Source organism: Battus philenor, unplaced genomic scaffold (genome assembly GCF_028537555.1).
Source record: "Battus philenor isolate CCGP_79_NKW_IND1 unplaced genomic scaffold, ilBatPhil1.0.hap1 SCAF_27, whole genome shotgun sequence".
Taxonomy (NCBI): domain Eukaryota; kingdom Metazoa; phylum Arthropoda; class Insecta; order Lepidoptera; family Papilionidae; genus Battus; species Battus philenor.
Window position 1 is genome coordinate 356,364 of NW_027181690.1, and position 23,936 is coordinate 380,299.

Below are 23,936 nucleotides of genomic sequence, written 5' to 3' on the forward strand. Positions count from 1 at the left end.
TTTTTATTGAAAATCTTTTTTACATCGTATTGTTAAAGAACTTAACTGAAATCAGTTTTTAAATAAGATATTATTCAGACACATTGCAATGGACACTTTGAATAAAACATTATAATAAATTTATGGGTATAAGAGATCTGTGTAGGAATCGTCTATAGAGTAACATGTAGAAATAATAGACTTCAGTGATAGACTTGTACACCACACGTGCATAAAGGTGATAGATATAATATGCTCGATAGAAAGGTCCATTAAATATAATAAAAGAGATGTCGCCGAACGTCGGCGTGGAATAAAAAGGATTTAACATGATGGCTTTTTTTTAATCGGCTTCCGTTTTGGAGACCTCTCGTTCTCCCTTGCCATATATAAGCAGGGGCATTATTTACGATAAAATATTGACAACATCCAGCGATTACCCGTGACCGTAACATGTCGTCAGTCCGCCGAGGGGGGGGGGGGGGGGCTATCCATTCCGCGTCTACCCAGCGGCCGCTGGTTGTAAGAGCGATGTGTTCCGCCCCATGTCACTTTAGGACAGAGTTCCCCAAACTTTTTTGTGTCGTAGACCCCTTGCCATGTTTTTCCGTGTTGGGTAGACCCCCTACTTACCTGATATTGATTTCCTGTAAATTTCTAACTGTAGTGAAGTTTAGTGTATGTTCAAATTGTATAGCGACCACAAACCGAATACCAACATTCTACAACTTACACAATTTTATAAACATATAATAGTTTTTTAACTTCATAGGTACTTTTATAAATAATGTAAATGTTTTGATATTATAAGATAGTATGATGAAAGTAAATATCGGTGTATGTGTTGAGATCCACTATCGGGGACCCCCATTTTCATTTCATAGACCCCCAAATTTGTTTTCGCTGACGTAGACCCCTTGCAGGTTGTGATAGACCCCTAGGGGTCGATATAGTCCACTTTGGGAATCTGCTTTAGGCGATAAATTCTTCGAGCTACGTCGGTGATTTCATTTCTGATTCGATAGCCTTCGATAGCACAGCCTTCTACACTACTCTCTCTGTGATCTGACACTACTAGGAAAGCCTACTTCTTATTAGGCCCGTCGTAAGTCTCTTCTATCTCTATCTATCTAGTCCCTTGTATTGAGTCATGCCTTATTCCTTTTAATAACTGCTCCGATTATCTTCCTACAGTGTTCCAGAAAGATCTGGTATCGTCTCTCTTAGCTAATTGAGGGCGATGTAACTTTCTTCTATCTTTTTCTGCAAACGATATAACAAGAAGGCTTACAAGATAAGATTAGGTACGTACCAATCGTCGGAGAATTTGTTTTCTTGTGATATTAATCTGCCGGTCATTTTTGGATCATTTTCGGAGTACCACACCCCCTGGAACAAATAAAAAAAATATTTTCAAAATTTTTTAACGATTACTTGTTGTGCATTAAAAAGAAGTTATGTTGACTATCGATAAGAAAGAGATAAAAATCAAATAATAATGTAGAAGAAAATGGTAATGCCTAAATTTTGTCATCAAAATTTAACGAATCCTTTATTAATCTGAGCTGATATTATAATGTATTCACAGATTCATAATTGTTAAATTTAATTTAAAAAAGTAACTATCGAGTTTCCTGTCGACTAGTAGTAGAACAGCATTTCGATCCGCTGGTAGCTTACTGCTTATGATAAAATAAATGAAGATTCAAAAGTGTATATCAATGACTATTTCAATAAAGATATTTTAAATATGGTGGGTAAAAAGGCTGGTGGACGGTCACCTGCATGCAGGATTGAGGCAACTTACATTCATCACCATCGTGCATAGTTTCATAAAACTTTGACAAAATATAACAAGCTGGAGAGATATGACCCTCAGTCATGAGGAAGCGAAGTAGAAGATCTCAATGTAAATGTAGCGTTCATGTATATTCATTTTATTGGCTACTACGACCATAATAATTAAATATTTAATGGAATCAGGAGTTACCTTGCGGAAGTCCATCCTAAGTAAGAAAAGGACCAATATTTAGCCACATGTAGTGGTGATTAGTGCCAAACACCGAGCACTAATCGGTGTAACATAACTCCTGAAGATGCCCCGTGGAGGGGTGAAACATGTGTTGAGTAATATGGTGGTGACGGTTGTGTGATTCGCATTGTTTGCCGCATACGCATTAATCAGCGGGCTGGCGGGCGGTGCACTTTGTTGCACGACTACCACTGCATGTGCGAAAGTGGCTAAATATTGGTCCTTTTCTTATATAATAATTAATTAGAATTTTTCGATTTGAATTTGGACGATGTCATTGATGCAGCCGCTAGCGTAGTGTCATGTAGCTTGTAAATGGTCTTTGTATAAATATAAATATACGCAACCTCGACTCTCAACTAAACTTCCTTGGAGTAGGAACCAATACTTGTTCGGGTGGTAGTTCACCTTCACCCGCTTATCACATATATTGGTAACTGCGCTTCAAATAAGGAACAAATACATGTCCAGGTGTGTATTATTGTTGGTGGAAATTTCCTTCCTTGAGTGAGGATCATGAGCTGGTAGACGTGGCGCAAATAAGCCCTAAGTTGATTACATATTCAAGGTCACAACAACCTGGACAACTCCAGCTCGAATTCGAGTGCCGGTCTGGCGTAAAAATCAGGAAGGAGTCAATAGCCTCCCTGATAAGCGGAATAGATAAAAACTCATTCATAGCCCTCTGCGAAACAATTGCAAAATGTGCCATTGAAAGGAACAAAACGCAAACACAATAAATAAATAGAAAATAGATAAAAAAAGGATAAAATAGAACCAAAGTGATACATAAAACTGTGACAGAGAATAATTATAGGATAAGTAATAATAATGTAAAATAAAAATGTACAATAAAAAAAATGTAAAATGAAAAATGTAATAACAAAAGAGGAAAGAATGAAAGATTGAACAGAGCAAAAGAGAAAGATGGAAGAACTGTAGCATGAAAGATAGATAATAGACCGAAAGAGACAATGAAGTACGAAAGAAGAGAAAGAAAATAAAAAACTATGTGAAAAAATAAATTGCAAATAAAGTCCCTGTCCCACCATAAATAGGGGTACGAGAAAAAAAAAAACCTGGATACAGGATCTTTGCGGCAGGCCTTTGCTTCGTAGTGATGGGTATTGGAGTACTTATTTAGAGTAAAGATGTGACCTCATAATACTGGAGGAGGGTGAGCCTGGGCAGGTGTGGCGCTGGGGCGAGGTAGCGCTCGGCGGCTGCGGCCGCGAGGGCGGCGTCCCTCCAGCGGGCTGCACCGCGGGCGTCCCAGCGCAGCCACGGCGACAGCAGCGCACACAGCTGCGGCCACACCAGCGACGCCGGAGCCCACGGCACTGCGCGTGCAAATTTAAACTCATTATAGCTTTATGCTATGAAATCATTACAATAATATATAATTGTCAGCTTAAAATAATGTATACGTTAGTTAGTAGCGCGCCATCTATTGACAAGAACTAAAAACAAAACACCCATTGTTTGATGTATTAACAATTTTTGTTTAAATAATACTAATAATATAGTAATATGCCTTATAACAGAGCCTATTCTTATTAAATTTCAGCATATTAATGATGGATATGTTTACAGCTTTGTTTGGCAACAGGTCAAAAAAGTTAACAGTTTATTTTTTGATTTTGGACATAAACGTCACAGGTCTCATATTCCTGGTACATTCCGGGGCTCAGATTTGGATCTTAAGAAAAACGGATAACACATTGACTACATCCTCAAATTGGAGGAGGATTTTTCGTATTTTTTTGCTTTAAAAAGCAAAAAACATTAAAATGTCCCCCTTTTTGGACCTCTCGTTTCCGTGTGGGGGCAAAAATATACAACTCTGACGATGTCTTTTTTTAATCTTATTCTTTCATTTCACATTCTACTTTCATTCTTCATATTCTCTTATATAACAATTTACTTCTGTCATTCACAATCTCTATCTTATCATTCAAATCGTCTCCCGTCCATCACCTTCCTTCCTTTATCTTCGTTCCTTGACCGTAGTTTGCTACATTATCCCAGTTTCGACTTTCTAGTTTATTTTTTATATAATTATAGTATATATATTTGTGTATAGGATCGTACAAGTAAAGGCTTGATTATTTTCTCTGGTTTTATTTTAAGTAAATAAATAAAAACACATCATCCATCTTTCCTTCTCACAACTAAATACGAACCGTAAAATTAGAAGAAAAGGACCAATATTTAGCCACTTCCGCACATGCAGTAGTAGTCGTGCAACAACGTGCACCGCCTGCCAGCATGCTGATAAATGCGCATGCGGCAAACAATGCGAGTTACACAACTACCGCCCTTAAATCACTCAACACGTGTTTCACCCCTCCACGGGGCATCCTCAGGAGTTATGTTACACCGATTAGTGCCAAACACATTAGTGCCAGACACTTTGGCAAGTGGCTAAATATTAGTCCTTTTTTACTATGTACTATATTTGTGTGTTAATTAGTATTAAGCTAACTCTTCATGATAACGGGGTTCTTATATGCCGAACTACCAGACGTAAAACAATATGCCAAGGCGATCTGCTACTAGCGACATTTATTGTCGTTGTTCAAGGTTCCGATATATATTTATATATACATCGCGCTGCCTTCATTCAAATGCCGTCGGTTGTAGAAGCGATCTGTCCCGCCCACTTTCACTTCATATATACATATAAACAGAGAGAGAGAGAGAGATATATATAATTTTCTGCAAGATGCACAAACATATTGCACTTACGGTAAGTTTCCTCGCTTCTGAAGAGCTCATCGTAAGCCAGCATGTCCAGGATCTCCGTGTCGTCGAGTCCTCTCCTGGATGCGGTCAGGAGCGACAGGCACGCGCGCACCCGGTCTTCGCCCAGCGCATTCTCGGTCGCGATCAAGACTTGCATGAGTTGCGTCTCCAAGTCTTCACAGATGACCAGCTCCGGTTCGGTTTCGGGTTCGGATTGTTCGGTGAACGTTTCCGCCGATAACGATATTTGCCACGCGAGAATCTGAAATGGAGACGATAATGAACCTTATTACTAGGAGCTAATGAAGGAGAGAGAGAGAAAATTTAAAGCAGAGGTCATGATTAGTTACTGAGGTAAAAAGTATATGAATGTATATATGGTGCACTTATTCCAAAAATCTATGTTAACATAAATATAGTAAGAAAATTTTGGGCTATTACATATTAAAATTGAGAATAGTGGTAGACCAACGGTAGAGTACTATGACATGCAATCCTAGGTCGCTGGTTCAATTCCCGGGATGCAATCTAATAATTCATATTTTGTGTATTAATTTTATTTAATTGCCGCTGCTCACAAACAAAATTCCAGACGATGAGCAGACCAACCCGTCTACCATGCGTGGCGATTATGGTATATCCCCCATAGATATTTCGGAGAGGGTTACGCCTTGCAGTGGGATATTAATTATTGTTTCCTTTCTGTTCTTGCAGACATTATACTAAACATATTGGCTTATTGCATGTCAATAGAATAAAAAAATATTTTAGCATATTTCAAATAGATCATTTTATGAAAGTTGATTGGAAATAGGTGTAAAAGCCGAGCTATTTGCTGACAAATAAGCATAAATTCACTCATCAATCATCCTGCATGTTTCAATGTTGTTAATATATTTTCCTGAAGAGACAATACTCGATATGTAATAAAAAATCTTTTAGTTTTAAGTATTCTACTTGTCGATATGTCTATTGCTACGACGTAGACTATTGCTACGCGGAGCTACGAGAATTAAGTAACATGCGTAGACGGTGGTTTGCTACGCGGTTATAAATTAATAATTCTTATTTGAAACATGTAAAAGAGAAATTCCAATGGGTAAATAAGATAAATTAAACAGTTCTTTCAGAGAAACATTTTATTCTTCCCCGTGATTGTTTCAAAATTTCTTCTTTGCAATATTACTATTATTTACGGAGAGTGCCCATTTTTTTTTTTTTTTTTTTTATTATGACCCCCGCTATTGGGGGCCTCTCGTACCCCTATCTGATTTTTGGGACAGGGACCTTTTTTACAATTATTTTTTCACATAATTTTTTTTTTATTTTCATGATCTTCTCTTGTTCATCTTATCATCCGTTCTTTTCTGTCTATCATGTTACATTTCTGTTCTTTTATGCCCTTATACTCTATTCCTCTTTCTTTCGTCCTCTTATTTTTTTACAGTTCTTATTTACTAGGTACATTTATCACAGTTGTTTTCTTACACAATTAATTATTTATTTTACATCAGTCTTGTTTTTATTTTGTTTTGTTTTTACCTAGTTTTATTTTTATTAATTGCTTGTATTATGATTATTTTACAGTACTCGAGGAAGTCATTTCTAGTTTCAATTTCGCCTATCAGGGAGGCTATTGATTCCTCCTTGATTTGCACACCAGACCGGCACTCGAAGCCGAACCGGAGTCCCCCGAATGCGGGACACCGGGCCACAAGGTGGATCACGGTCTGGTCCACGCCCGGTTCACAGAAGCACGAGGGGTCCTCCTTGAGCTTAAACCTATGAAGGTACTCAGAGAACCCCCCGTGCCCCGTGAAGAGCTGGGCCGAGACCGCGTCCACCTCGATGCTGCGGAGCACGCGGTAGGCTGAGACGGCGTCCGGGAAAAACATCCTCGTTACCGAAGCCGTCGTTCCTTCCACATACCTCCTGTTCCATTCGTCGAGCGACTCCAGTCTCAGTTGCCGCTTGACGAATGAAACAGGGCATCTCTCGTACTCTGGTCGTCTTTTACTCTTCAGGGCCGCTTCCTTGGCCAGCTGGTCCACCCTCTCGTTCCCCTCCATCCCCGCGTGCGCTTTCACCCAAAACAACCTTACATCCTTCCCTTTTTCTCTCGCTTTCATCACATTCTCCTTCACTCTTAACGCTAAGGGATGGAGGGTGTCCGATCTTGCGACAGTTTCGAGGGCGGACCGCGAGTCGCTCAGTATGGCGCAGGCTTGCGCTGACTCGCCGGCCGCGTACCCTGTTGCCTCAGCTAGAGCCAGCAGCTCTGCCTGGTATACGGTGCAGAAGTTGCCCAACTTGAGCTTTTTTGTGTACAGCTCTGCGGCGCCCCGCTTGACGCAGAACGCCGCACCCACCTTATCTTCTATGCGGCTGCCGTCGGTATAAATTACCAAGTCGGCAGTCGCGGTGGCAAGTCGGACTTCCTCCGCACTTTCCCCCAGACAGGAGAACTCCACACCAACTTGACCAGACGGGTGCGGTAGTCTCAGGTAGCTGACCGGTACCTCCAGGTCTCGGTCCTTTACCACCTGCCGGGAATGACCCTTTCTTATTTCAAATAAGCGGGCTGCTTCTTGGACCCGAAGGTCCAGGGGAAGCAACCCGGCAAGTATAAGGGCCGAGTGCAGGGACGCGGTCCTGTGGGTCCTCGCGATCTTCTGCGCGAAGCCCCGCTGGACCGCGTCCAACTGCCTGCGGACCAGCAGCTTCCTAGCCGCCGGCGCCCATGCACTCGCTGCATACAAAATCGTCGGCTCCAGCACCGCCAGATACATCGCTCTGATCACCTCCGAGTTCAGACCCCAAGATACCTTCGCAGCCCTGCACAGCTGACGATAGAGGCCCTGTGCCTTCTTGCTCACGTTCTTCACGTGACTGTTGAACGTGAGCCTATCGTCAATTGTGAGGCCTAGTATCCGGACCTCCCCAGTCCGGCCAAGCGGCTCGCCCCCCATGCTCAGTAATGGGTAGTCGAACTTCTGCTTGTTGGTTAGCACCATCACCTCGGTTTTGTGTGGTGCGAACCTCAGCTTGTTCCTAACCCCCCATTCATGAACATGGGCGAGAACGGCATTGGCCCGACTCGAGATGTCCTGGGCCTTCTGCCCCGAGAAGACCAGCACGACGTCATCTGCGAACGCCTGGCAGTGTGTCCCGGTCTTTACCACCTCCTCCAAGAGAGGGTTGATGAGGAGGGTCCAGAAGGTTGGGCCGCCTACGGATCCCTGCACGCACCCCTTGGTGGTCTCTCTGGCCCACTCTGCCCCCGCATACCGTACGGACACCTTGCGATCGCTAAAATAGCTGTCGGCAAGGCGCCGCAGATTCACGGGGCAGCGAGTTTCTGCCAGTCTGCACCGTATAGCAGGCCACCAGGCGTTATCGAAGGCTCCCTCTATGTCCAATGATACCAGCACTGCGATCTCCTTCTCCTTCAACCGAGTTCGCAGATGCTGAATCAGGACATACAGGGAGTCCTCGGTACACCTCTGCGGCATAAAGCCGTATTGGTGGCTGCTGACATACGGCGCAGTGTACCACCGGATCCTACGGACCATCATTTTCTCTAGGACCTTGCCGAGAATCGGCAGGAGTCCGATGGGCCTGTAGGATTTCGGGTGCGTGTAGTCCTCCTTGTCCGGCTTCCGCAACGCTACGACCACTGCCTCCTTCCATCTCGTGGGGAAGTGGGAAAGCGCGAGACACCGGTTGGAGAGCGCGAGGTACAGAGCGGGGTCCACGGCGACGGCCGCTCGGCAGATGTCCGCGGTGAGTCCGTCAGAGCCAGGTGCCTTCTTGGCATTGAAGGTCGATACGGACCATCGGAGCTCCTCCATCGTAAACGGGGGATCGCATGTTCCGTCATGGTCCCCCGAATTGACTTCATCGGCCTTAGCTCTTACAGTTCTGTGGTCCGCATTGTCCTTCCCGGGGTCATCCTCCGGGAAGAAAACCTCCGCCAACAACCTAGCTGATCCCGCTGCGTCCAGCACTTTACCTGACTGGACGAGGGGGACGTCCTCTCGCCTCACCTCCGTGCGACGCATCACACGGTGGATCCCGTCCCACATGGTCTCGCGATCCTGCCTCTCGCAGAAACGCTTCCAGCTATGGGTCTGAGCGCGCCTCGCCTCGAGGCGGTATGCCTCCTTCGCGTCGCAGTACTCGCGCCAGACCAGCTCCTTACGAGCCGGCCTCGCGGCCCTGATCCTTCTCTTCTTCCTCAAGACATCCGCCTTGAGGAGAGAGAGCTGTTCGGACCACCAGGGCAATTCCGTCCTCTTCCGCTTGGAGGCCTTCGGCAGGACCAACTCGCAAGCGTCCCTCACGGTTTCCACGTACCGACCGACCATGCTGTCCAACGCCCCCTCCTCGGTGATTTGATTCACCTCGGCAGACGTCAGGCAGCGATCCGATAGCAGCCGGGCGACAGTTCGATGGAACTCGCCCCAGTCTGCCCTACGGGTAGTGTACTGCCGTGTGGTCCGCTTGACATCCGTGCCTCGGGACTTGTCAAGCTTCAGATTGAACACAATTGCCCTGTGATCCGACGAGGATATGTCGTCCACGGGAGAGTGCCCATTAATGAGCGGTCAAGTGTAATGGCTCTACTTTGCCGTAGATAATCAGTGTGTGTTCAGGGTATGAGACTTTATAGTAGATGGGGGTGACAGTGTAAAACCAGTCACCGTGGCGATATTTGGGGGGTGGCATATGCCTCACAGTGGGCCATCATCATCACCGTGTCAGGCGATAGCTGCCGACGTGATGATGGCGGAAGTTGGCACTAGTGCTGGCTACTGGACACGTTTCCCCGCTCGTGGTACCCACTCGAAAACCTTCAGGCAGTACTACACGTATAAATTCTTTTTTTCACTTTTAAGTACTGATAATTAATATTACATTACGCCCTACGTAGTTAGGTGTTTGTTTGCTACGAGAGTTACCTTAGCGTAGAGCGGCAGCGTGCAACGTCGCAGAGCTTGCAGTGCCTGTGGGGGAGGTGCAGCGGCGCCTGTGCGGCAGTAGGCTGCCGCACACGCCGTCAGCGTGGCCTGCGCCTCCTCCAGGCACACTCCTGGCGCACGAACCACTTTTGGACCGTCCTCGGAGGACAGCACTGCCATTATAGCGGAAGACGACGGCTCATCAGCTTCTGTTATCACAAGAGAACATAAATAATTTTAATTTTGTATAGATAAGAAAAGGACCAATATTTAGCCACTTCCGCACATGCAGTGGTAGTCGTGCAATGAAATGCACCGCCCGCCAGCCCGCTGATAAATGCGTATGCGTCAAACAATGCGAATCACACAACCGCCACCGCCAAATTACTCAACACGTGTTTCACCCCTCAGAGTGACTCTTTTCTTACTTAGGATGGACTTCCGCGAGGTAACGCCTGATTCCATTAAATATTTATTTTATAGATGTTGGGCTGTTTTTTTTATAAACTTAATGAAATGAGATACATTAGCGACCTTTTTAAAGAAATTGTAACCTCTTTGGTGTGGTGTCATTTAAATATTTGGAACAAAAATGTAATTTGAATTAAGAATGACGTTGGCTATGAAACAGCGGGACTTTTACATAATTGCTGCATTCGATATATTTATTGCGTATATCTTGAACCAGTTTTATCAAAAATATTGCAACATTAGATAAGAAACTAACATACTTTTAAAAAATTATTTTACTTATATTAAACACTTATATTAAATTAATTTAAATTTATATTTTACATTTAACACGTTAAACGCTATTTGAAAAATTGAGAATTTCCATACAGACCGCGTCAGTGGGCCATCTCTTATTGAACCATTTAAACTATGGAGATCATTTATGAGCCGCATTTGGTTCATTAGAAAACATTCCCACAAGCCACATATTGCGACAAGCAAAGAACATACACAAATGAGATGCGTAGACCTGTTACCTTTAAATACAAATTTTTAGTTTTTTATGTACATAAATAAAAAAGATTCGATATATCATTAAAATTGAAAGGAAAAGGTACAATTTTATGTACAAATAACTGTATTTTATATACTTCACAATGTACATTTAAATTAATAAAAAATATTGATTTACGGTTCGCTGGTTTGCGAAGTATAAATGTTTTAAACTTCCTTCATTGTTCTAGTCCAGTTCACAAACTCGTCGGCTGTCAAAATTGGAAATAATTTTTTTCTCTTACCTTCGGAGACAGTGACCAGCATCTTGACGTTGTCGGGCAGACGAGAGGGCAGCCAGCGGGCGCCGCGGAGGGCATCTGCAGCCGCCACGCACAGCAGCACCGGCCGGGAGCGACCCAGCGCAGCCAACAGTCGGGCCAGGGCGCTCGCCAGCGACCCCGCCTCCTATACATCATTTTATATAAACACATCATTTTATTAGTCATTTAAACATGACAATAAACTTAGAAGTGCTTTTTGCGACCATTATCAATATCTTCATTACAGTTGTAGAACAATTCGTTCATAATCTCTATTGTTGTACCTCCACATTATAATAAAGTTTACAAGTATATGTTTAATAAACTTGTTGAATATATTACAAGATAATTTAGATACACACGAGTGCATTGTAATACCGTGAAGTAATAGCCTAGATAGATATAACAAACATCTTTATATCTAGTGTTATATGTGCATCGCTATTTTTATAAATTTATGAATTATCACCGAGCTTTTCTCTAAAAGAGTTACATGTGTTTGATACTTAACAACACTAGAACAACTCTATATTATATACCGCTCTTATATGCTGCTCTTTTTTCTACAGCCCACACCTCATTCCATTAATTTTTATCTTTCTTTGTCAAATAAATTTTTAATATACTCCTTGCTGTCAACACTTTTGTTTATATTTATTAAATATCTTATAGTACCATTGGATTCAGGCTGGTTTTGATGACGTTAATCGTAACATTAGAAAAAAAATGAATAAAAGAAATTCTGTTTCGCGCCATTATTTATTGGTTTTTCTATCTGTCAAAAGGTGTGAATCTAATGCAGGAATTTTTTTTTTTAATTTTGATTGTCCCTTTTTCAAAGAAAGACCTTGTTACTGTCATCCAATTGCAGATAAAATGAAAGTTATTTATGAAAGAGTGGGTAATGATTGGCATGTCAGTAATTGCGCCGTATATTATTTTGATATGTATACCGTATATATATATATTGAAATTCATGTAGTAAAAAGCGGTTATTTTATTACAAACAAACAATCCAATTTTATTTATATACATATATATGTAATAATAAATTCCTTTTCTTAACTTAAAAATATGTTACGAATTTTACTTAAAATGCGAATGCACTTTTCCCTGAACCATTAATTATAAATTATCATTTTAACAACTATATTTTGTAGTTCATGTATCATATTTATTATATGTAAGTGCTCTACAATCATCACTGTACAAATGTTGTAATCTCTAATGTTCTTTCGGGTAAGAATAACATTTTGAAAGAAACAGACTCGTCGTGGATACTATACAATCATCCTTAGTCAGTCAGAAATGAAATGAATAAATATGAATGAATAAATGAAATGAATGAATATGAATGAATAAATGAAATGAATGAATATGAATGAATAAATGAAATGAATGAATATTAATGAATAAATGAAATGAATGAATATGAATGAATAAATGAAATGAATGAATATGAATGAATTTTAATATTACAAACAGAAATCGATGTCTTTCAATAAGGGCTGTTTCACACGAACTTCAAAGAGTAAGTAAGTTGACTTACATTGCGTCCCCTGTATACGGTGCCGGTGTGCAGCACGTGGCATTGATCCACGATCGACTTCAGCAGCTGGTGTGAGCTGCTAGACTGTGACGTCAGACCAACAAAACTGCGGACGTGGTAACGTAATAAATTTTATTGGACCATACCAAGACTTTTATTGTAATATATCTAGTATAAAAAACAGGAGGAGACCTCACAACAACAACAACATCACCCATGACACACTTAACACACGAATGAAGCACCAAACATCAACAGTTTCGCTTCTGAGGACCACCGAAGCTGTCCCCGCTTCATCACCCGTGTACCACCTTCGATCGGCGAGTACTCCTTGCTTTCATATTACTAATTGTACCATATCCCACCATAGCCTTCCTAAAATTAAAATGGTTAAACTCATGCCGACTCGCCTTTCGAATTGCCCCTCTTAACAATTAAATTGCCCCACTGTGGGGCGTGGGTCCCACGTTGGCAAACACTACATTCAATTGGCGCACAAATTGGCTAGTTCTGTGTTACTATGGGTAACCGGAGAAGGAAGTCGCATGAAGTCTGTGGAAGACAGGTGAACGTGGCGATCTTTGGGAGAGGCTTTGTAGAGACAACTGTCAGCAAATATGATGGTGATAAACATCCTGTACTCCTATCAGCACTGGTGCCATAAATTGTTCGTTCTAGACTTACCGTACGATAAGAGCAACATCAGGTAGCCAGGTGTGTGCCAAGGACGCAGCTCGAGCTAGCAGCGTTGCCTTACCGCAGCCTGCGCCGCCCAGCAGAGCTAGAGGTACCGAACTCTCGCCCGTCACGTATCTAAATTAATACATTTAAAAAACTTAAACGGTTAAAAAAGTTAAACGGTTTTTTGATACCCATATTGTGGTGGTTGTGAAAAAATATGTACCTAGTCCGTCATATTGGAACGGCGTCCATCTTGAATTTTAAATTTTGACATAATCATCGTGTTTTACTAGTGTAGCCCTTTCATTTGATACCCATATTGAGGGGGTTAAGCAAAAATATGTAATCCTCCAGTTTGTATCATGTTTGTATTTTATTATATTGTATTGTCATCTAAATTAAATGTGTGTAGCAATTTTCAAATCAATCTGACAACGGGAAGGTGCTTAAATTTCTATTTCTAATTTTGACTCAAATAAATAAACAAATAAATTCCGTACGGGTCGAACTAAATAAAACCGTTTAAATACAATAAATATTCAGTATCTTTAATAACAAGTAGAATAAATTACCGTTATAAAGACGTAGGTTAGTTACGAATCTGAGATATGGTCGTTTACGACAGACCTTACAAGAATCCTCAACCCTGTGCTTTCTTATCATTTTTTAATTCATAAACTAACAGAGAGAACGATGCTCGATGTCACTAAAACACAATAAATGAAGGTTCTCACTCCGCCAAACATTGAGATACACGCCGATGGGGTAAGAGCACCAGAACTGACCGGGCATAACCACAACCACTCTGAGAAGAGTGTATGACAGGAGAAAAAGAAGCTGCTCGGAGCTTTGCTGCAAAATAGAAGTGGGGTGATCTGCAAAAGCGAGGCACATAGCTCGTTTTAACTTCGTAACTAAGAAAAGGTCTAATATATAGCTACTTCCGCTATGTAGCAGTAGTCGTGCAATGAAGTGCACCGCCCGCCAGCCCGCTGATAAATGCACGTGCGGTAAACAATGCGAAACACAACTACCACCGTTAATCTACTCTATACGTGTTTCACCTTTCCACGAGGCATCCTCAGCACATGTTACACCGACCAGTGCCAAACATCGATTGAGCTCTGTTCGTCACCGCTCTGCCATTTATATGCTATCTCCCCCCACCATCAGTCATAGTCACGTGACCGATTTTTTTTTGCTTTTTTTCTTTTGACGGCATTTACAAAGGACATTGTGTTGGATGTATGTACTTATTAGATCCGTGAATAATGAAATTGAGTCGCAATTTTTTTAATCCGCGAATAGTCAAAATCCGAAAGAAGGTAGCGCGAATAAGGCTAGGTAAGCTTTTACTGTGCTACGAGTATTTTGGTCACTTTAATAGGAAATATAGTAAAAGACCTCGGGGAGGAAGTTCAATATGCTGAAAGGATAAAATCCTTACCACTCTAGTCACTAAAGTTTACGATATACACGCAGCTACCAAACGGATTGCACAAGTCTTTTCGTTGTTCTCACTGTATTTTCCTAGAAACTCTTCTTCTTCCTGCCCTTTTCCTTTTATTTGGGGTCGGGTCTCCTTATCAATTTGCGCCAGGCCACTCTATCCTGGGTTGTCTGTGCACCAAGTTGAAGGGTTTCCAGTTCCTTTCTGATATTAGACCACCACGTAGCTTTTGGACGCTCTCTCCCTCTTGGGAATTCTGGGAGGCTTAAGGCAATTTTTACAACGTGGTCATCTGGTTTTCGTTGAATGTGGCCATATCATCGCAATCTATTTTCCTGTAATTTGCTGGGGATCAGAGCTACCTTAAACGAACCTCTGATATATTCGTTCCGTATTTTGTCCAGTCTAGTGACGCCACCCGACCATCTAAGCTATAATATATTATAATTAATTATCTAATATATAAAATTCTCGTGTCACGTTGTTCGAACTTGAACTCCTCTGAAACGGCTTGACCGATTTTTACCAAATTTTATATGCGTATTCAGTAGGTCTGAGAATCGGCCACTATCTATTTTCCATACCCCTTAGTGGTAAGGGTGGTCCACCCCTGATTTTTTTTATAATTTTTTAGACTAAATACAGCCCTAAATTTTCACCCCTCTACGATCAACCCTTATTTTTGTTAATTATAAACTTGAATTTTTTTGCAAAACAACGTTTGCGGGATCAGCTAGTAATATATAACTATATTTTCCTAGAAACTAATGTTTTGTAAATACGTTATTGTAGAAGTGGTATGCAGTATTTGTTTGACAAAAGAAAATCAACTCACGTCTTAAGTTCGTTCAGGGTGATCTCCCTGTTGGAGGTGCACTGGGCCGCTTTCTGACAGAACGACAGATGTTCGCTTATCTCGTCGAACAGACTGAAATTTGAACACGAATTTATTTATATATTTAAAATAGACACGCCAATAGATATTCATAAGAAATTTAAATTACTTTCAAATATAAAAGTACAAAATTATGTTTATCTATTGTAGGTGTACAAATATTATTACAAATAAATGCAAAATGTGGTGTGTCTGTGGGCAATATTATAATAAAATAATATATATTTTTAAAATTTTTGTCTGTCTGTTTATTCAAGTTAATCTTTGAAATGGCTGGACCGATTTTTTGGTAAGTATAATGGAAGGTAGGTGATGTAATAATGAGGAATTTGGGTTACTTTAAATTTATAAAAAATATTAAACAAAAAAAATTTTTGTGTAATCTATGAAGGCAGACTCTAGTACAACTAGTAAATGAATTTAACGAACGTATTTAATCTTTATTAATATTTATTCATATTCGTTATATATATATATATATATATATATATATATATATTTATATATCTAATATATAAAATTCTCGTGTCACGGTGTTCGAACTTGAACTCCTCTGGAACGGCTTGACTGATTTTTACCAAATTTAATATGCGTATTCAGTATGTCTGAGAATCGGCTAATATCCATTTTCTATACCCCTAAGTGATAAAGGTTGTTCACACTTAAAAAAATTATTTTATTTTTTTAACGAAATTTTTTGTTTTTATTTTTTTATGATACAGCATACAAGAATACATACAACCATAAATTTTCACCTCTCTACGATCAACCCTTATTTTTAAAAATATTTTTTTTGCAAAACAACGTTTGCGGGATCAGCTAATATATATATATATAGGCACAAAATTTTTGTCCAAGAGAATACTATGAAGCCTAGACTGTACTTGTATGTTAGAGTACCTGGTGGGCACGCCGCAGCTGCCAGCAGGCACCTCGTTGTCGGCCATGAGCGAGTCGAGCAGCACGCCGAGCCGCTCGGCGAGCGCCGCGCGAACGCTCTCTGCGTACTCTTCGTCGCCGTTCGACGAGCGGCCGCGAATGCTCGCTCGGATTATATTCCGCTCGCTCAGGTGTGACTGTCGACATTTTATTTTCAATACATACTATATCTAGTTACAAACTAAATGTTTGCAGTTTAGCAAGAGAGTTTTATTAAGGATTTTATAATCATCTAATATATAAAATTTTCGTGTCACGGTGTTCGGACTTGAACTCCTCTGAAACGTCTTGACTGATTTTTACCAAATTTAATATGCGTATTTAGTAGGTCTGAGAATCGGCTACTATCTATTTTTCATACCCTTAAGTGATAAGGGTTGTTCACCCTTAAAAAAAAATTTTTTTTACGAATTTTTTTGTTTTTATTTTTTTATGATACAACATACAAAAATACATACAACCCTAAATTTTCACCCCTCTACGATCAACCCTTATTTTTAAATTGAAAATTAAAAATATTTTTTTTTGCAAAACAACGTTTGCGGGATCAGCTAGTTATCCTGTATATAAGGCAAATATTTTCATACTTCTTTATATTTTTCCATTATTAGAACCTATGTTACACAGACATTAGCACGATTGACTTTTTTTTTATATATACGTTTAATATTTCCGAATTTCTTTTTGGTCACCATTTTTGCACGTTTGTTTAAATAAAAATCTGTTAATCTATTTTAACGTTTCTTGAAACCATTTCTTCGTCCCTGATCCATATTGGCATCTTCAGGCTGTGCGGCGGTTGCCGTGTTCACCATGGATCAACTTCGTGGATTTTCTTTATCAAAAGTGGATAAATTTTCGTGGACCTCCGTTGAGTTTGTCTTGAGGGTCCAAATTTGTGCAAAAGGTTGTTCTCTGAATATTTAGTAAGGTTTTGAACATACCTTGAGCTCCTTCTGAAGGTTGGCGAGGCGGCGCTGCAGCTCGGCGTGGTGCGCGGGGTCTGCGCCCTCAGGCTCCGGCTCGGGCGCCGCTCCCGCCCGGCACACCCACACGCAGCGCCGCGCTGCCTCCGCACTCATCAGCACCGAATGCTGTACCTCCTGACGGTATACCATCAGATCAGTCTTACACTGCATCATATTTAAAAACTATTTTTTCAAACGAAAATATCGTAAATGGCAGACTTCATACCTATCTGTGTACCTACCTACCTATCCTATCTATAGGATCGGCTGATAAAACGATGATAATATTGAATGTATATAGATTTTCGATTCAATAATTAAGAATAATAGGTAATGTCATTAGTTGTAAAAATAGAAAAAATAAAATTAAATTATAAAGTGAAATAAAACAAAATGTACTCTGGTGGGAAGGCGACGAAAGTATGGTGTAGAATAAAAGGAATGAATAAATGACATTGAGAAGGAAAAAAGACGAGAAGGCAAATGTGATGAAAAAAGACGAGAACGCAAATGTGATGAAAAAAGACGAGAAAGCAAATGTGATGACAAAAAAAGCGGAGAAGGCAAATGTGATGACGAAAGACGAGAACGCAAATATGATGAAAAAAGACGAGAACGCAAATGTGATGAAAAAGGACGAGAACGCAAATGTGATGAAAAAAGACGAGAAGGCAAATGTGATTAAAATAAACGAGAACGCAAATATGATGAAAAAAGACGAGAACGCAAATGTGATGAAAAAAATGGTACCCTAGAAAGGAGAAATACAAGAGCTTTCCAGAAAAGGTCTCCAAAAAATGTCATTAGTTAGTTTCTTACGAGTAGCGGTAGCGGACTGAAACTTGCCATCGTGGGTCATATGTTCGATTCCCGGAACATAATCTAATGTGTACATAATTCGCACTTCGTGCATTAATTGTACATGACTGCAAGCCCAGAAACAAGTTTCCAGATGACGCCAATTCGTCTGCCAAGTATGGTGATTAGGCTATATACCCCATAGATATCCCTTGAAGGAGGGAAGGCCTATACTTTGGGAAGGGAGAGCCTATACTTTTCATTGGCATCTATAAGCTGAAACAAAGATGATGTAGTGGAAGCGTGAAGAGGTTACCTGTTCGACAACGGTGGTGAGGTAGGCGTCGCAGGCTTCCTGCGGCAGCGTGCGCACGAGCACGCTGAGCGCGCGCGCCATCTCCCGGCGCCAGCGCGCCGGCGCTCCTCGTGTCAGCCGGTAGCAAGGCGGTGTGCACACGCCATCCAGGCTATACCTGACAACAATTACGACAAATATATCAACAAATTATTTTTTATAAATAAATGAAGAAGAGAGAGAAATCAAGACGGATCTTGGAGGCTCCGAAAGAATGCCGAAATTGAGACTTTAGTAGCACAGCCAAATATCATTGGCGAATATAAAACTCAACGAATCCGCTGGCTTGGTCACTTGGAGCGAATGGGATCGGATCGGAGCGTGAAGGTAGCGTACCTGGAAAAACCGAGGGGTCGAAGACCAGTGGGTAGACCCAGGTATCGCTGGATCGATCGCGTTGAGGCAGACTTGCGAGAATTGAATGTCAACCAATGGCAGACGATGGCGCAAGATAGAGGAAAGTGGAAGTCTCTCGCTTCGGAGGCCAAGACCCACTTTGGGTCACTGAGCTAGCGGAGTAGTAGTAGTAGTATCTTTAATATACGATATACTTTATATTATATCATCGCCTTCACCAAATAAATATAGTAGTATAATGCTAACCCGGGCTAATTTCGTTTCTGTCAAATTTGACATCTGCAGGGATTTCTTCTAATATATAAAATGAAAGATTTTTTTACCCAGTTTATTCCATTATTAATGTTTTTCAAGAAATATGCAGTAATAGTCTTAAATATTTAATGGAATCAGGCGTTATTTTGCGGAAGTCCATCCTAAGTAAGAAAAGGACTAATATTTAGCCACTTTCGCACATGCAGTCGTATAAAAACACCTGTTTTTTGGTGTGTTTGCTGTGTTTGGCACTAATCGGTGAAACTAACTCTTAAAGATGCTACGTGGAGGGGTGAAACACGTGCTGGGTGATTTAACGGTGGCAGTTATGTAATTCGCATTGTTTGCCGCAAACGCATTTATCAGCGAGCTGGCGGGCGGTGCACTTTGTTGCACGACTACGACTGCATGTGCGGAAGTGGCTAAATATTGGTCTTTTCTTACGCAGTAATAGTCGTTTTCCAAAAGTTTAATGAAGCTCAAACTACGGTTTGAAAGATTTATTAAATATACGTATTTAATAAATCTTTCTGCTGTTAAGAACCTCAGAGTTTATAAGCCATCATTCTAATAGGATTGGTTTGAAGTAACCATCATCTAGATGTTTCCAACCTTAACAAAGCTATCTTTGTCTACCTTTTCAATAACTATAGCTTTAGATATACTCCATCGCTTGTTGAAAACTAACCCTCTATATATCTACATTATAAATATCAAAGGGCAGTGACATTTGGCGCCATTTGTAGAAAAATAAGGCGCGTTCACATCATGACATTACTTTTGCGCCACTTTATATCTCCATCATTATAATGTCAGCCGATAGATGGCAGGCAGTAGACAATATAAGGCAGTTCTCTCTCGAAGATCGTCACGATGACCGGCTTTGCGAAGCTCGCAACCAGCGACTTTACGGCGATCTTGACTATGTTGATGTTCTACATAGTGGGGGGTGACCTATGCCGCGTCTACTGGCTAGTGTTTGATTTAATAATAATCTAATTAACTAGAAAAATATAAGCGTACTTTTAGTTTTGCTTGACTTATTATGTAACTCTAATTACTATTTATTATTATTTGAGGGGGGGAGGGGTGTAGGATTTTAGTAATATTAATAAACTTTAAGTTTAATTCGGAGAATTGTTAGTATCTCAAATTAGTTTAAGTTACATAAGAAAAATAATAAAAGAAAAAAAAATAGAAAAATGATGGTACAAACTGTTTTACATACATGTATACCATGGTTGCACAGACTTATTAAGACCACTCGGGCAAATCATGAACTGATGGCGGGCCGGCCGCCAGAAGTATAGGTATTATTTTTTTGGTTTTATTATGGAATAGAATTCAATATGTTTTCGAATGTACGAGAGTATTATTTTTGCTGTCGGCGGGCCACCAGTATTCTACCGGCGGGCCGCGGTCTGTGCATCCGCGATGTACATAAACTTAATTATTGGTTTATAATACATTAATTGTTATTGGTGAACTCATGGTTCCTTCTCTCCTGGTATAAGGTGAACAACATACCATTTATTCAGCAACGCTTGGTCATTCTCATCCTCGGCGGCTTCCAGTGCGGCTTTGAAGTCGGCGCACTCCAGCGTGTGCGGCAGCAGCGGAGTTCCAAGTCCTGAATTTAGGAACAGAACTGGAACCACGGCGCCCAGCTCCGATTGGCCTGAAACAAATAGAAGGTTCATCACATAAGTTTCGCATGATAATAGCTCCCCAAAACCAGAGTTTCAACGTCAAGTTTAGATAGAAAATTCTAGACCTAATGCAAAGGATAAAATCGAATATAATATTTAAGAAGATCATTGAAAATTGATAATAAAACCGAAAGATGAGCAAAAGCCGGCAGTTAGTAGAGATTAAAACAAACTTCAACGTAACATAGTTAAGGAAAGTCTCCTTATATATGTAACGTACCGATTAGTGCCAAACACTCGGTGTAACATAACTCCTGAAGATGCCCCGTGGAGGGGTGAAACACGTGTTGAGTGAATTAACGGTGGCAGTTGTGTGATTCGCATTGTTTGCCGCATACGCATTTATCAGCGGGCTGGCGGGCGGTGTACTTTGTTGCACGACTACCACTGCATGTGCGGAAGTGGCTAAATATTGGTCCCTTTCTTACTTAGGATGGACTTCCGCAAGGTAACGCCTGATTCCATTAAATCTACTTATATATGACTAACAAGGTGTTGAGAGATTGGAAATTTCTGGCAGGTCAAGCGACAACATTCAATCCGTGCTACCAGTTGGTATTTTAACAATGCCGTATTTAACTATTGAGTGATTTTACAAAGCAGTTATTTAAAGTAACGTGATTATATAATCACAGTTCACCACACTCATGAGGAGTTTATAGCTTGAGTTGAACGATGATGCACATGCGCATAATGCACAGAAAGACCTGCATGGAAGAAGCAGCAAAAGGAAGCTTCTGAGACAACGAAAGAAAATCTGTGCCTATCATTCGCAGTTGGAGACAAGGACTTCGGAGGGTTTTATACCGCGACCTTCTCTAACCCAGGTCTTGGCTATGGATTCCGTATGATCTGCTGCACGTATGTACTGACTCTGCGTTGTGCGCGATAAATCTCGCATGCTAAGATCGAGGTGGGGGCATGCAGTTCTAACCTAAGGAGTTGATACATTGGATCACCGGTGTTAAAACTACGGCAGTATGAGAAAGAGAGGTATTTTATTAAGAATTTCTTTATAAGAAAGCAAAAGGAGGGATACTATAGTAATTTCCTTTTCATTAAAGATAAAGATGTGAATCAATCGTCTACTTATATGTCCCCATACCGACTTTACTCACTCCTGCGCAATACAATGTTTTCATCTCTGCCATGCGCTCCCATTCGACATTAAAATGATCAGGTATCGTTGCGTTTAAAGCGAAGCCTTGAAAGCTGTCGCTTGACAAGTTGACGGAATCATCACGACAATTGGATTTTATGATTCATTTTATTTATGTAAATAGTATATGTGGATATTTAAATACACCTATCCCCCGATATACACGGTAGTTGTTTCACACGTTTTCGCTGTTTACACGGTTTTCCAAATAAGTTTTATTTTGTTTTAATAACCGATTTTATTACCATCTCTCATAATGTAAATATTTCTGCTTCAAACATCGAATCGGCACAAATAACTTCGAGCGATGAAAGTGAATTCGAACCTTCGATTCCGAAAAAAAGAATGAGAGTAATTTCTGACAGTGATAAAGGATAATAAAACACCATTGGTTTTATTTTTTGTTCTTCTGTTTAATGTAGTGTAATTAAATATATTAAATATTTTAACTTGTCAATGCATTTTATTTCTGTGTACACCTAAAATATCACAACTGTTAAATAGCAAAATTATGCATTTTCTGCAAGCTTTTCGATTTACACGATTTGGACTCGAAAATTTTTAATTTTCGATTTACACGTTTTTCTCGGGACCGTATCTACCGTGTAAATCGGGGGATAGGTGTATATGTATTAAAGTACATATAATTATATTAAGTAGTTGACATTGGTATATTTATATAAGGTGTATTTATATGATTATTTCCCATTTAAATTTGATTTTACTTTTATTTAATTTTTATGTTTTATAATATTAACTAGTTTCAACTACCTTTAAGGTGTTTAAATAAATAGATAAAAGTGTACTAACGTGTTAGTTCAGCGATGCAGAGAACCGGAAAGCGGTGGTCCCTCTGCTGTTCTAGCGGGGACCTCCAGTGGAGGTCTGAAACGTGGACCCGCCAGCCACGTCGCCTCGCGCGCACTCTGAGCTTCGCGGCCACGGCGCATTGCAGAATGCCTTTTTCAGCACAACAATCTGTGGAACATTAATAAATTATATAAATAATTAATACTTTAAAAAAAGTTAACAATTAATACAGGTAAATAATATAGGCCTTCGTTTTTATGGGCCCCCTGGTACTTACTTTGAGATTATTTGCACAAAAAACTTTTTTTGCATTTTTTACATATTTAAGTTCTCATCTTTTTTACCTTTTCGATGTTATTTGTTCATTCATCGTATATTGTTCACAAATTATTTCATTCATTTCATTCATAACCACAATTTCGTCATCTTCCCACCAGAATACTTACTGGTTTACATTTTGTTCTGTTTTGCTTTATTCCTACATTTATAATTTAATTATTTCATTCTTATATTCTTTACATTTATCAGATGTAAGTACACCAATACCTCGCTTTGCGTTGTTGCGTTTTACGTTTTTTTCGAAGTTGCGTCGCTGCTTAATTAGTAATAATTTTCACTGTGCATCGTTAGATTTTCGAGGTTGCGGTGTTTTGGGTTCGAGTCTTTACTTTTTTTTATAAATTTTCTTTTCTTTTCTAAAAGATGGCAACACTTTTGTTAAAAACAACGCAATTTGAATACAGTTTTATTTTCACTTTGTTTTGCTAATTTTGGAGTTCAGTTTCAATTACGTAGTGTATTGTAATGAAATGTGTTGTCCTTTTTTAAAAGATAATAATAAATTTATATGAATTGTTACGTATTGTTTCTGGTTACCAAAAATGTAAATATTTTTCCTATTTATTTATTGGCATAGCTATATTATTTTTGTTGTTAAATGTTTACTTTGTTCAATTTTCTTTTTAAAAAGTAGCATTTTCGTGACCCTGGAACCTATCTTCGATCTTTACATGGTTTGCTATAGAA

At 40.1% G+C, this 23,936-nt stretch overlaps 1 protein-coding gene across 1 annotated transcript in view; it reads right to left on the bottom strand.

Moving 5' to 3' along the window:
• LOC137925520 (NACHT and WD repeat domain-containing protein 2) overlaps positions 1–23,936 on the bottom strand; it is an 80,942-nt gene that overhangs the window by 8,996 nt on the left and 48,010 nt on the right. The window contains exons 4-16 of the mRNA XM_068768977.1: positions 22,911–23,078; positions 20,760–20,910; positions 18,582–18,738; positions 17,444–17,602; positions 16,461–16,636; positions 15,501–15,593; positions 13,219–13,347; positions 12,535–12,640; positions 10,968–11,130; positions 9,718–9,926; positions 4,760–5,018; positions 3,170–3,351; positions 1,292–1,368 (exon numbers count right to left, since the gene is read on the bottom strand). Of these exons, the coding sequence (XP_068625078.1) occupies positions 1,292–1,368; positions 3,170–3,351; positions 4,760–5,018; positions 9,718–9,926; positions 10,968–11,130; positions 12,535–12,640; positions 13,219–13,347; positions 15,501–15,593; positions 16,461–16,636; positions 17,444–17,602; positions 18,582–18,738; positions 20,760–20,910; positions 22,911–23,078 (2,029 nt within the window). The remainder of the gene's footprint in view (positions 1–1,291; positions 1,369–3,169; positions 3,352–4,759; positions 5,019–9,717; positions 9,927–10,967; positions 11,131–12,534; positions 12,641–13,218; positions 13,348–15,500; positions 15,594–16,460; positions 16,637–17,443; positions 17,603–18,581; positions 18,739–20,759; positions 20,911–22,910; positions 23,079–23,936) is intronic.